The sequence below is a fragment of the Oncorhynchus kisutch genome, linkage group LG4 (genome assembly GCF_002021735.2).
Source record: "Oncorhynchus kisutch isolate 150728-3 linkage group LG4, Okis_V2, whole genome shotgun sequence".
In the NCBI taxonomy this organism is placed as follows: domain Eukaryota; kingdom Metazoa; phylum Chordata; class Actinopteri; order Salmoniformes; family Salmonidae; genus Oncorhynchus; species Oncorhynchus kisutch.
Genome location: NC_034177.2, coordinates 34568691 through 34583232, shown reverse-complemented (window position 1 = coordinate 34583232; position 14542 = coordinate 34568691). Strand labels below are relative to the sequence as shown.

General features: G+C 44.8%; 1 protein-coding gene across 1 annotated transcript in view; it reads right to left on the bottom strand.

Annotated features, from left to right (window-relative positions):
- The window catches only part of LOC109888870 (SH3 and multiple ankyrin repeat domains protein 3-like), an 88012-nt gene that overhangs the window by 28119 nt on the left and 45351 nt on the right, over window positions 1-14542 (bottom strand). Inside the window, exon 3 of the mRNA XM_031822876.1 lies at window positions 1951-2026. Coding sequence (XP_031678736.1) covers window positions 1951-2026 — 76 coding nt within the window. The remainder of the gene's footprint in view (window positions 1-1950; window positions 2027-14542) is intronic.

Here is a 14542-nt window from a genome sequence, read left to right as displayed (position 1 = left end):
CCCCGGGTAGACAGAGCCCCTGCTGACGGGGCATGGAGACCCCTGAAAAACCCTCCTGTGTCAGGGATCAGAGGTTTCAGAGATACAATTTAACTAGAGGACTTGCTTAATATACCGTGTGCAAAGCTGTCATCAAGGCAAAGGGAGGCTACTTTGAAGAATCTAAAATATACTTTGATTTAACACTTTTTTGGTTACTACATGACTCCATATGTGTTATTTCATAGTCTTGATGTCTTCACTATTATTATACAATGTAGAACATAGTAAACACTTGAACATAGTAAACACTTGAACATAGTAAACACTTGAATGCGTAGATGTGTCCATACCTTTGACTGGTACTGTATTGTGTGTGTGTGTGTGTGTGTGTGTGTGTGTGTGTGTGTGTGTGTGTGTGTGTGTGTGTGTGTGTGTGTGTGTGTATGTGTGTGTGTGTGTGTGTGTGTGTGTGTGTGTGTGTGTGTGTGTGTGTGTGTGTGTATATGTGTGTGTGTGTGTGTGTGTGTGTGTGTGTGTGTGTGTGTGTGTATATGTGTGTGTGTGTGTGTGTGTGTGTGTGTGTGTGTGTGTGTGTGTGTGTGTGTGTGTGTGTGTGTGTGTGTGTGTGTATATGTGTGTGTGTGTGTATATGTGTGTGTGTGTGTATGTGTGTGTGTGTGTGTGTGTGTGTGTGTGTGTGTGTGTGTGTGTGTGTGTGTGTGTGTGTGTGTGTGTGTGTGTGTGTGTGTGTGTGTGTGTGTGTGTGTGTGTGTATATGTGTGTGTGTGTGTGTGTGTATATGTGTGTGTGTGTATATGTGTGTGTGTGTATATGTGTGTGTGTGTGTGTGTGTGTGTGTGTGTGTGTGTGTGTGTGTGTGTGTGTGTGTGTGTGTGTGTGTATATGTGTGTGTGTGTGTGTGTGTGTGTGTGTGTGTGTGTGTGTGTATATGTGTGTGTGTGTGTGTGTGTGTGTGTGTGTGTGTGTGTGTGTGTATATGTGTGTGTGTATATAGGGGGTTTACAAATACAGTTCAACATCTTTCTCTCCTCCCCCTCCTCTTAGCCTACATCCTTTTATATCCAACCAGCTCTAAACTTTTCCCCTTCATAGCTACAGAATAGCTTTGTTTCTGTTCAACCAATCATGCTCTGAATCGCGCTAATGTTGCATTCACAATTCTATTCTATGAACTCCTGTATAGATACAGTACTACTCAGGTATTTAAAAAATATTCCTTAAATTCATATTCAGATTAGCATCCAATGTAGGACAATCATGTTCCAAAATGTAATTACAGTCTAACACGTAATATTGTTCCATAAAGTAGCCATTCGTAGTATAATGCTAAAGACTTCCATTCAAGAGCTTTGACATTCTATCCAATTCAGAGCCACCTCTGCTGCCTTAGCTCTCACACACTCTTCATGATCCACTCTGTACTCATTGTACGTAGTGAGTCATATTGGGGCAGTATGCTAATTGTAGTGGGTCTAGGCAGGGTAAGGTGGAGGTGACATGATCCTTAACTAGCTGGTGAAATCTCTCTCTCTCTCTCTCTCGAAAGCTGAGGGGAAACAACACTCTGATACCGAGCACCTCTCTCCCGACAAGCTGACTCTGACATTTAGAGTGAATTTACATCAGAACACAGTCCTATAGCATATAGTGTTCTGCTGTCCTCACTCCCAGCCTGCACATCTGATTTACCTGAAAGTGAGCACTCACACTCTCCTTTATTACTGATTGATGTCACAGGCAGTACAATTCAGAGAGAGGGGGACAAAGGACGAGAGGGAGAGGGACACTCACCCACACACGCATACACAAAGGGAATGTTTCAATAATCCAAGTTTTATATGAGGCCTGGGTTGAGAGTGGGACTCATGCAAGCAGAATGCACTGACACTGTCTCACCCCTAGATGACAGCAGCATCACATCACATAGTGTGTGTGTGTGTGTCTTACCTGTATGAGGAGAGGTTGTCATAGGATCCCACAGTGTAGTGTCTGAACAGTCTCTTTGTGCGGTCCTCTCTTGTCTCTGTAAAACAAAGCAATACACTGTCAGTGTGTGTGTGTGGTCTTGCTTGGGCCCTGTCACTGCTTGAGTGCATTTATAATACCCCCCCCCCCCCACACACACACACACACACACATACTGCTACCCTGCTAGAGCTCTTAATTGTGTGTGTGTGTTGTCAGACTATCTTGTGAGTTAATTACATTTTTGTTTCTTGACATTCCCTCCACCCTGTCTGTCAGTCTGTCTGTCTGAGTCAGTGACAGCTGACAGCTTTGTCCACCACAAGTTTCTCAACGCCAAATCACAGAAATACCAAACAAACCTCTCTCTGTCTCCACACTCCAAGCTCCATGACCTCCACTCTTCTCTATCACTCTATCCATCTCTCTCTATCCCCCTCTTGACCCTTTCTCCACTCATATCCCCATTACCCCTCTTGTCATTCTCTTCCTGATTCCAGTCTACGCCCCTCCATCATTCTCTATACCCCTTTCAAACCTTCTCTCCTTCACTCTGCATCAATCTTTCTACCTCTCTATCCTCCTCTCTCTATCCCCCTCTCTCTATCCACTCCCACTCTCTATTCGTCTCTCTCCACTCACACTCTCTCTCCACTCCCGCTCTCTATTCCTCTCTCTCCACTCCCACTCTCTCTCCACTCCCACTCTCTATTCCTCTCTCTACACTCCCACTCTCTATTCCTCTCTCTCCACTCCCACTCTATTCCTCTCTCCACTCCCACTCTATTCCTCTCTCCACTCCCACTCTCTATTCCTCTCTCTCCACTCCCACTCTCTATTCCTCTCTCCACTCCCACTCTCTATTCCTCTCTCTCCACTCCCACTCTCTATTCCTCTCTCCACTCCCACTCTCTATTCCGCTCCCACTCTCTATTCCGCTCTCTCCACTCCCACTCTCTATTCCTCTCTCTCCACTCCCACTCTCTATTCCTCTCTCTCCACTCCCACTCTCTATCCACCTCTCTCCACTCCCACTCCCTATCCACCTCTCTCCACTCCCACTCTCTATTCCTCTCTCTCCACTCCCACTCTCTATTCCTCTCTCTCCACTCCCACTCTCTATCCACCTCTCTCCACTCCCACTCTCTATCCACCTTTCTCCACTCCCACTCTCTATCCACCTCTCTCCACTCCCACTCTCTATCCCTCTCTCTCCACTCCCACTCTCTATCCATCTCCTCTACTCTCCATCCCTCTCCTCTCCTCTACTCTCTCTCTAATAGCGTTGTTGTCTCCATAAGGAGTTAATGGATACATGCCCACTGGCCTGACTCTCATTACAAATGCATAGACTTCCCCTTTCCCCTCCTCTCCCCTCTTTCACATGGCAAAAACTCACACGCATGTATATAATCAGAATACGGAATACAACAAATACCGGGCACTGATCTAGAACCCATGCCCCGCTGCTCTCATATCCAACCAGTCATAGCCCCAAAACTCTGTGTTTAGCAACGTAACCACTCAGACAGTCAGACAGTCAGACAGTCAGACAGTCAGCCAGATAAGCTGCTGGAACTGGATTGGCTGTAACCCACAGGGCAGGAAGAGGAGTTAAGAAGCAGAGGACTAGGCTGAGCAGGGATAGGATGAGATGCCTATACTAACACACAGACAGTCGATAGGGGAGACAGGCGTCTACTAGAACACTCTGTCCGTATGCCTTCCTCCTTCTCTCTTCACCTCCTTCCACCCTCTGCCCTACGGTCATACAGTGACAGTGTGATGTGGGTTAACGGGAGAAGTTAGGTTGTAGTGGTTGAGGGTGAGGGAGAAGGTCAAAGATGAGTCAGAACTTATTATACAGGGCTGGGTACTGGACGGCAGCAGTGGTGGAAAAAGTACTCAATTGTCATACTTGAGTAAATGTAAAGATACCTTAATAGAAAATGACTCAAGTGAAAGTCACCCAGTGAAATACTATCTTAGTAAACAGTCTCATGTAAAAAGTAAATGCATCAAATTCCTTATATTAAGGACAGACAGGGCCATACTCCAACACTCAGACATCATTTACAAATGCATCATTTGTATTTATTGATTCTGCCAGATCAGAGGCAGAAGGGAGGACAACTCGTTATATTGATATGTGTGTGAGTTGGACCACATTGCTGTCCTGCCTGAGCATTCGTAACTAGTACTTTTGGGTGTCAGGGAAAATGTATGGTAGTAAAAAGCACATATTTTCTTTAGGAATGTAGTGGAGTAAAAGTAGTCAAAAATATAAATATTAAAGTACAGAAGTTTATGAGGGTCTTAGGGGCCAAGCTGGATTTCTTTAGCCTCCTGAGTCTTCTTTACCACCATCTGTGTGGATGGACTATTTCAGGTTGTCAGTGATATGCACGCTTTTGAACTTGAAGTTTTTCACTCTCTCCACTGCGCCCTAGTCGATGTGATTGGGGGCATGCTGTCTCCGCAGTCTCCAGAAGTCCACGATCAGCTCCTTAGTGTTGTTGACGATGAGGGAGAGATTATTTTCCTGACACAATTCCACCAGGACCCTCACCTCCCTCCTGTAGGCTGTCTCATTGTTGGCAATCAGGCCTACCACTGTTGTGTTGTCAGCAAACTTGATGATTGAGTTGGAGATATGTGTGGCAGCGCAGTCATGGGTGAACAGGGAGTACATGAGGGGGCTGAGCACGCACCCTTGTGGGGACCCTGTGTTGAGGATCAGCGTAGCAGAGGTGTCCCCTACATTCTCCACCTGGGGTCGGCCCGTTAGGAAGTCCAGGACCCAGGCAGGGGTTCAGATCCAGGGCTCGCGCTGGATCTGATGAGCTTGGAGGGCACTACGGTGTTGAAGACTGAGCTGTAGTCGATGAACAGCATTCTTATATAGGTGTTCCTCTTGTTCTGATGGGATAGGGCAGTGTGATTGTGGATAATCCATGGATCTATTGGGGTGGTATCCGAATTGTAGTGTGTCTATGTTGTTGGGTAAGGTGGAGGTGATATGATCCATAAGAGCCTAAGCCCTGTCTAAGCCGAAGGGTTTAAAAATTCAAGAATTTTAATAACATTCACTACATGGAACAACAAATAGTCCCCCCCAAAAAATTCTAAAGGAAGCTTGTTTGTCCTATCTCAGAGATTTTTGAAAAATAATGAAATATTTAGTTATTATATATATATATATTCTACATGTATTTAACCCGTTATTGTTAGCACTAAAGAGTCTTCATTTATACAGTACCAGTCAAAAGGTTTGGACACACCTACTCAGTCATGGGTTTTTCTTTATTTGGACTATTTTCTACATTGTAGAATAATAGTGAAGACATCAAAACTATGAAATAACACATATGGAATGAGTAGGTGTGTGCAAAACGTTGGACTGGTACTAATACAGATGAAGACTCATGTAGTAACAAAAAAATGGTTAAACAAATCAAAATATATTTGAGATTCTTCAAAGCAGCCACCCTTTGCCTTGATGACGGCTTTGCACACTCTTGGCATTCTCTCAACCAGCGTCACAAGGTAGTCACCTGGAACGCATTTCAATTAACAGGTGTGCCTTGTTCATTTGTGGAATTTCTTTCCTTCTTAATGCATTTGATCCAATCAGTTGTGTTGTGACAAGGTAGGGGAGTGTACAGATGATAGCCCTATTTGGTAAAAGACCAAGTCCATATTATGGGCAAGAACAGCTCAAATAAGCAAAGAGAAATGACAGTTCATCATGACTTTAAGACATGAAGGTCAGTCAATATGGAACATTTCAAGAACTTTAAAAGTTTCTTCAAGTGCAGTTGCAAAAACCATCAAGATCTATGATGAAACTGGTTTTCATGAGGACCGCCACAGGAAAGTAAGACCCAGAGTTACCTTTGCTGCAGAGGATAACTTCATTAGAGTTACCAGCCTCAGAAATTGCAGCCCAAATAAATGCTTCACAGCGTTCAAGTACAATACAAATCTCAACATCAACTGTTCAGAGGAGACTGTGTGAATCAGGTCTTCATGGTCGAATTTCTACAAGGAAACCACTACTAAAGGACACCAATAAGAAGACACTTGCTTGAGCCAAGAAACCAAAGCAATGGACATTAGGCCAGTGGGAATCTGTCCTTTGGTTTGATGAGTCCAAATTTGACCGCAGTGTCTTAGTGAGAAGCAGAGTAGGTGAACGGATGATCTCCGAATGTGTAGTTCCCACCGTGAAGCATGGAGGAGGAGGTGTGATGGTGTGGGGGTGTTTTGCTGATGACACTATCTGTGATTTACTTAGCATTCAAGGTACACTTAACCACCATGGCTACCATAGCATTCTTTAGCGATACAACATCCCATCTGGTTTGCGCTTAGTGGGCAAGGACCCAACACACCTCCAGGCTGTGTAAGGGCTATTTGATCAAGAAGGAGAGTGATGGAGTGCTGCATCAGATGACCTGGCCTCCACAATCGCCCGACCTCAACCCAATTGAGATGAGTTGGTCCGCAGAGTGAAGGAATAGCAGGAAAAGCAACCAACAAGTGCTCAGCATATGTGGGAACTCCTTGAAGACTGTTGGAAAAGCATTCCAGATGAAGCTGGTTGAGAGAATGCTAAGCGTGTGCAACGCTGTCATCAAGTCAAAGGGTGGCTATTTTGAAGAATCTAAAATATATTTGTAAGACTTTTTTGGTTACTACATGATTCCATATGTGTTATGTCATAGTTTTGATATCTTTACTATTATTCAACAATGCAGAAAATAGTAAAAATAAAGAAAAACCCTTGAATGAGTAGGTGTCCAAACTTTTGACTGGTACTGTATATATATATATATATATATATACACACACACACACACACACACACACACACACACACACACACACACACACACACACACACACACACACACACACACACACACACTCTACATGATCAAAAGTATGTGCACACCTACCTGTTGAACATCTCATTCCAAAATCATGGGCATTAATTGGAGTAGGTCCCCCCTTTGCTGCTATAACAGCCTCCACTCTTCTGCACAGGCTTTCCACTAGATGTTGGAACATGCTTCCATTCAGCCATGAGCATTAGTGAGGTCGGGCTCTGATACAGTGCCTTGCGAAAGTATTCGGCCCCCTCGAACTTTGTGACCTTTTGCCACATTTCAGGCTTCAAACATAAAGATATAAAACTGTATTTTTTTGTGAAGAATCAACAGCAAGTGGGACACAATCATGAAGTGGAACGACATTTATTGGATATTTCAAACTTTTTTAACAAATCAAAAACTGAAAAATTGGGCGTGCAAAATTATTCAGCCCCTTTACTTTCAGTGCAGCAAACTCTCTCCAGAAGTTCAGTGAGGATCTCTGAATGATCCAATGTTGACCTAAATGACTAATGATGATAAATACAATCCACCTGTGTGTAATCAAGTCTCCGTATAAATGCACCTGCACTGTGATAGTCTCAGAGGTCCGTTAAAAGCGCAGAGAGCATCATGAAGAACAAGGAACACACCAGGCAGGTTCGAGATACTGTTGTGAAGAAGTTTAAAGCTGGATTTGGATACAAAACGATTTCCCAAGCTTTAAACATCCCAAGGAGCACTGTGCAAGCGATAATATTGAAATGGAAGGAGTATCAGACCACTGCAAATCTACCAAGACCTGGCCGTCCCTCTAAACTTTCAGCTCATACAAGGAGAAGACTGATCAGAGATGCAGCCAAGAGGCCCATGATCACTCTGGATGAACTGCAGAGATCTACAGCTGAGGTGGGAGACTCTGTCCATAGGACAACAATCAGTCGTATATTGCACAAATCTGGCCTTTATGGAAGAGTGGCAAGAAGAAAGCCATTTCTTAAAGATATCCATAAAAAGTGTTGTTTAAAGTTTGCCACAAGCCACCTGGGAGACACACCAAACATGTGGAAGAAGGTGCTCTGGTCAGATGAAACCAAAATTGAACTTTTTGGCAACAATGCAAAACATTATGTTTGGTGTAAAAGCAACACCCTGAACACACCATCCCCACTGTCAAACATGGTGGTGGCAGCATCATGGTTTGGGCCTACTTTTCTTCAGCAGGGACAGGGAAGATGGTTAAAATTGATGGGAAGATGGATGGAGCCAAATACAGGACCATTCTGGAAGAAAACCTGATGGAGTCTGCAAAAGACCTGAGACTGGGACGGAGATTTGTCTTCCAACAAGACAATGATCCAAAACATAAAGCAAAATCTACAATGGAATGGGTCAAAAATAAACATATCCAGGTGTTAGAATGGCCAAGTCAAAGTCCAGACCTGAATCCAATCGAGAATCTGTGGGAAGAACTGAAAACTGCTGTTCACAAATGCTCTCCATCCAACCTCACTGAGCTCGAGCTGTTTTGCAAGGAGGAATGGGAAAAAATGTCAGTCTCTCGATGTGCAAAACTGATAGAGACATACCCCAAGCGACTTACAGCTGTAATCGCAGCAAAAGGTGGCGCTACAAAGTATTAACTTAAGGGGGCTGAATAATTTTGCACGCCCAATTTTTCAGTTTTTGATTAGTTCAAATTTTTTGAAATATCCAATAAATGTCGTTCCACTTCATGATTGTGTCCCACTTGTTGTTGATTCTTCACAAAAAAATACAGTTTTATATCTTTATGTCTGAAGCCTGAAATGTGGCAAAAGGTCGCAATGTTCAAGGGGGCCGAATACTTTCGCAAGGCACTGTATTTGGCAATTAGGCCTGGCTCACAGTCAGCGTTTCAATGAATCCCAAAGGTGTTCGATGGGGTTGAGTTCAGGGCTTTGTGGAGGCCAGTGAAGTTCTTCCACACAGATCTCGAAAAACAATTTCTGTATGGACCTTGCTTTGTGCACATGGGCATTGTCATGCTGGAACAGGAAAGGGCCTTCCCCAAACTGTTTCCACAAATTTGGATGCATAGAATCGTTGAGAATGTCATGGTCTGCTGTAGCGTTAATATTTCCCTTCACTGGAACTAAGGGGCCTAGTCCAAAACCATGAAAAACAGCCCCAGACCATTATTGTTCCTCCACTAAAACTTTACAGTTTGCACTATGCATTGGGGCAGGTAGCGTTCTCCTGGCATTCGCTAAAACAGATATCTTGAGCCATTGCATTGTTCAGAGAGGTTCATTTGGGTTCATTAAGAAGTGGCTTTACAAAGAGATTGCGTTAAGAGGGATTTGGTTGGAAGGTGGTTCTGTTCAGACTTAAGATTGTGCATCTGTGGCTGGCAAGCAGAAACAGACAGCATAATACATACACACATTATTCAAATTCAGTTTTCTGTGAAAGCGAAGCAAATAACTGAAAAAGACAGGAAATTCAAATGTGCTCCTCAACATAAACTGTATCCTAAATAACACGTACTGTGGAATGTGTGTGTGTGTGTGTGTGTGTGCCCACGTAGCCCTGCTTCTCTCTAGGCAGGATGCAAGAGCTGTTCTGTCCTTGTTTGAAGGGCGCAAGCCGCTTCACCTCCATTAACACACACACATGTACCCCTCACACACACCACCCTCCACACCACTTTACATCCTCAGTTCCTGTGTTTCTCTGTTAGCCAGATATATTCTGCTTCCTCACTCTCCAGTTGTAAGCCAGTAACATGGCCAGCTGGCTGAATCACCTTGCTGACCTCCAGCTCACACAACAAGCCCAGCTAAACGGCACCTGCTTAAACACACTCGCCTCTGGCACACACCTGACCTCACGTAGCGCACACACACACACACACACACACACACACACACACACACACACACACACACACACACACACACACACACACACACACACACACACACACACACACACACACACACACACACACACACACACACACACACACACACACACAGTCTGAGGAACATCGCCAACACCCCCTACCCAATACTGTAGGTCCCCTAAGAAGTTGGGATAGTACACTCAGTAGGATCCCTTACCAAAGGGGATAGTACACTCAGTAGGATCCCTTACCAAAGGGGATAGTACACTCAGTAGGATCCCTTACCAAAGGGGATAGTACACTCAGTAGGATCCCTTACCAAAGGGGATAGTACACTCAGTAGGATCCCTTACCAAAGGGGATAGTACACTCAGTAGGATCCCTTACCAAAGGGGATAGTACACTCAGTAGGATCCCTTACCAAAGGGGATAGTACACTCAGTAGGATCCCTTACCAAAGGGGATGATACACTCAGTATTTCTAAGCAGAATAGATATGGTCATGTATACGTGGGTCAGTATGAACCCAAACCTCTCCTCTCGTTTCCTCTCTATCTGCTACAGACAGCCTCCAAAGAGACACACTGTAATGAGAACATGATACAATCACCCTTAATTTTCTCACTTTCTTTTTGTCTCACATGCTCCTGTCTTTAACGTGTTTTAGACACAGTGGCCTCACTTAAGACTGGTCCATTTCCTTACAGAGAAGAGCGTGAGAAAAGAGAGGGAGAAAAGAGAGGGAGAAAAGAGAGTGCGCTTATCCTTACAGAAAGAAACACACTGTACCTTTAGTCTTTAGAATTAACTTTAGAATCAGAATAATTGAGGTTGTAATAGGATAAAGTTAGAGACGGTCAGAGAGGGGAGGGGTAAGGGAAGGGACATGGGACAAAAGATAAAGTACAAAGAGAATGTACAAAAGGAAAGAACAAAAAGCAGGATCTGTATTATTTTAAACACGTACGTACATGTACAGTTTTAGCCTGGCTGTGTGTCTGGTAATCTTTTTACAGTTACTACGACAACAGATAGACCATGTGAACCCCAGGTGTTTCTCTATCCGTCACTGCAAATTATTGTGTGAAAGTAAAAACTTGGAAAAGTGTGGTTAGTAAGTTCAGGAGTTCAGGAGGAGAGAATAGGAGGAGGGAGATATGCAAAGAGAGGGAAAGGGAGAGAACGGAAAGAACAAGTAAAAAAATTACAATGAACAAAAAATCTCCAAAACAACTGTGGCGGCTTATGGTAGAGAAATGAACTTTAATTTATCTGGCAACAGCTCTGGTGAACATTCCTGCAGTCAGCATTCTTGAGACATCTGTGGTATCTGTGGTAAAATTGCACATTTTAGAGTGGCCTTTTATTGTCCCCAGGACAAGGTGCACCTGTGATTATTGTGCACATGAAACATTTCTGGGATCTTTTATTTCAGCTCATGAAACATGACTTTACATGTTGAATTTATATTTTTGTTCAGTGTAAATAACAGATGAAGAAATGGAAAATAAAGTGCAGGAGATCAATAGAAGTTATGGGAGAAACGGAGGAGGGTTGAACACTGTGAGATGACAGTTATTTCACAGCTGAAAACAGAGTGAAAAATAAGTCTGCATTCAGCCAGTCAAGGTTGTCAGATCATTTGACTCTACACCCAGACTGACTGTCATTTCACAGAGAGAGCGAGTGAGAGGGAGAGAGAGAGCATCTGAGGAAAAGTAGAGAGAGAGAGTTCAGTCAGTCGGTCAGTCAGTCTAAACCCAGCAATCCTTTTTATATTTGAACAACCAGGGTGATGAGGTGCTTTGATCAATGCAGAGGCTCAGGCTGACAAAGATACTGCCAGTACAGTAAGGTTTGTTAATAGAACACAACTGGGAGAGATCTGTTAAAAACCAACACAGTTCATTACCACTACCATAGGTAAAGGAAGATAGGGCAACATTGAACCTATTATTTACAGTAGGCCTGTCGTTTACTTTTATAGATCTTGCAGTCCCCAAAATGAAAACCCCACCCACCCTGTATGGTCAAGCTAGCTAACTCAAGCACTCCGGAGGTATTTGAAAGTATTTCATGTAAATGTTTGACGCAGGTCTGGTTAAGAGCCGTACATATCCCACTTACCCTGGTAACGGCCATGACACATAGAGTAGGGCTGTTCCGCCTTGACCAAGGTTACTATCCCATCTATTCTACTGCAGAGAACTGGACGGTCTGACACTAATACAGGGCAACAATCCATCCCCCAGCTCCTACTACCTATCTATGACTCTACACTCTACTACCCACACTGCTCCCTACCGTCCATCACTAACTTCTGCATTCCTATCACCACTGTTCCCTCCTATCACCACACCCCCTGATGCTGCTGGAGGGCAGGTCACATCCAGCTGTCACTTCTTCAAATCCACATTCTTGTTGTCCCAAAAGCGCTTCATGGATGCTGTCAAGGAAAATTATACAAAAGCAATTCCACTTGGATTCCTTATGAATACCTGTCTCCATCTTCTCAGTGTGTATCTGAGTCAATCTCTCCTGTCTTTAAGCTGTCCGTCCTTCTTTCCTTCGCCAGCTATTTCCCTCTCTGTATTGCTCCCTCACATATACCTCTCCCTTTCTCTCTCCTCAAGTCTCTCAGTCTGAGTGTGTGTGACTGTGTGTGACTGTGTGTGACTGTGTGTGTGTCTAAAAATACCTTGGTTCTCTCTGAGGAGGCATTGAATAATTCAGTCAGATTCAGACAACAACTACTGTACAACATGTACATCTACCACATCATCAGTAGCACAATAGCCATTAAGTCACTGTAAAGCACACACACACACACACACACATACAAAGGGTTGTACTGGGGCTGGGGGGAGATTAGTCATGCGAGGCCTATCTCTGCCACTTAACCTGCTCTGCTGTTAGAGGACAAACCTGTGTGTGTTTGTGTGTCAACTTGGCAGATATGCCAAACACAATGTAGGCAATCTCAGTGGGTTTCCTGGTGCACGCAAACACACACATATTCAGGCAGCATGTGTTTGGCGTCTGTAGTGTGTGGAACCATGACAGTATGAATTGGAATTGGCTTTTGTCATCCAGTTTAGTCACCCAGTGTGTTGATGTGTGTGCTGATGTGTGTGTGTGTCACCCTATGTGCTCCTTGTCAATAGTGATTTGTCTTTGCTCCACAGTGTGGCCTGATAGACTATATGGACAATGAATCAAATCTCTCTCTCTCTCTCTCTCTCTCTCTCTCTCTCTCTCTCTCTCTCTCTCTCTGCAATATTTGTTTTAGCAGTATCCACAGTTTTTACAAAGTTAGGGTGGAAGAGGGCAGAGTAACTTTCCTGGGGTTTGGAAGGTGTGGTGTGCGCGATGGCTTCTCAGCCTAGCGCGGAGAAGACGCTGTGGATTCAGGTCTGTTCCTGAGAATGGAGTTAAGGTGGAGGAGGTTCTGCTCGCGGTCGGTGTACAGGTAGGAGCTGAATTTATACATTCTGCTTCTAGAATGAACAAAGCTGTGTTTGTGTTCATGAAAAGGGCTAATTTGGTTGGTAGGCTAATTGCTAGCGGAATATTTGTAAGGGATGTGTTGGTGTCAATTTCACCTCTCTCTACCCCTTCGACAAGAGTGGTAGTTGCAAATTTGCCTCCGTTTATTATGGATGACCAAATCAGGAAAGAGCTGAGTCGTTTTGGTTTTCGTGTACTGTCAGCAGGCTTTCAGGCAGATGCCGTTAAGCACGTTGTTTCGTTCTGGAGGCAAGTGTTTATGTTTCTGAACAACAATGAGCAACAACTAAATGTGCATTTTAAAGTGAGGCACGGAGAGGGGCTCTATGCAGGTTTTGCCAGCACAGATAGTCTACGGTGTTTTGAGTGTGGGGATTTGGGGCATAAGAGCGCTGCGTGCCCACATAAAGCCCGTAGACAAGGTGAGGGTACAAGCGCCAGTGGGGGAAATCAAGGTCAAAGTGCAAGGGGTAAGGAGATGCAGACAGCAGAAGCTGGGCCTAGTCATGCCAGGGAAGGTGGTGTAGATGAGGCTGGGTCTAGTCATGCCAGGGAAGGTGGTGTAGATGAGGCTGGGCCTAGTCATGCCAGGGAAGGTGGTGTAGATGAGGCTGGGTCTAGTCATGCCAGGGAAGGTGGTGTAGATGAGGCTGGGCCTAGTCATGCTAGAGATGGTGGGGTAGCTGAGACTGGGTCTAGTCAGGCTAGAGATGGTGGTGTAGCGGAGGCTGGGTATAGTCAGGCTATGGATGGTGGTGTAGCGGAGACTGGGTCTAGTCAGGCTAGAGATGGTGGGGCTAGCTGAGGCTGGGTATAGTCAGGCTAGAGATGGTGGTGTAGCGGAGGCTGGGTCTAGTCACGCTAGAGATGGTGGGGTAGCTGAGGCTGGGTCTAGTCAGGCTATGAATGGTGGTGTAGCGGAGGCTGGGTCTAGTCAGGCTAGAGATGGTGGGATAGCTGAGGCTGGGTTCAGTCAGGCTAGAGATGGTGGGATAGCTGAGGCTGGTCCTAGTTATGCTATGGAGGGTGGTGTAGATGATTTTGGGCCTAGTCATGCTATGGATGGTGGTGTAGATGAGGCTGGGTCTAGTCATGTTTTGGATGGTGGTGTAGATGAGGCTGGGTCTAGTCAGGCTAGAGATGGTGGGATAGCTGAGGCTGGGTCTAGTCAGGCTAGAGATGGTGGTGTAGCTGAGGCTGGGTCTAGTCAAGCTAGAGATGGTGGGATAGCTGAGGCTGGTCCTAGTTATGCTATGGAGGGTGGTGTAGATGATTTTGGGCCTAGTCATGCAATGGATGGTGGTGT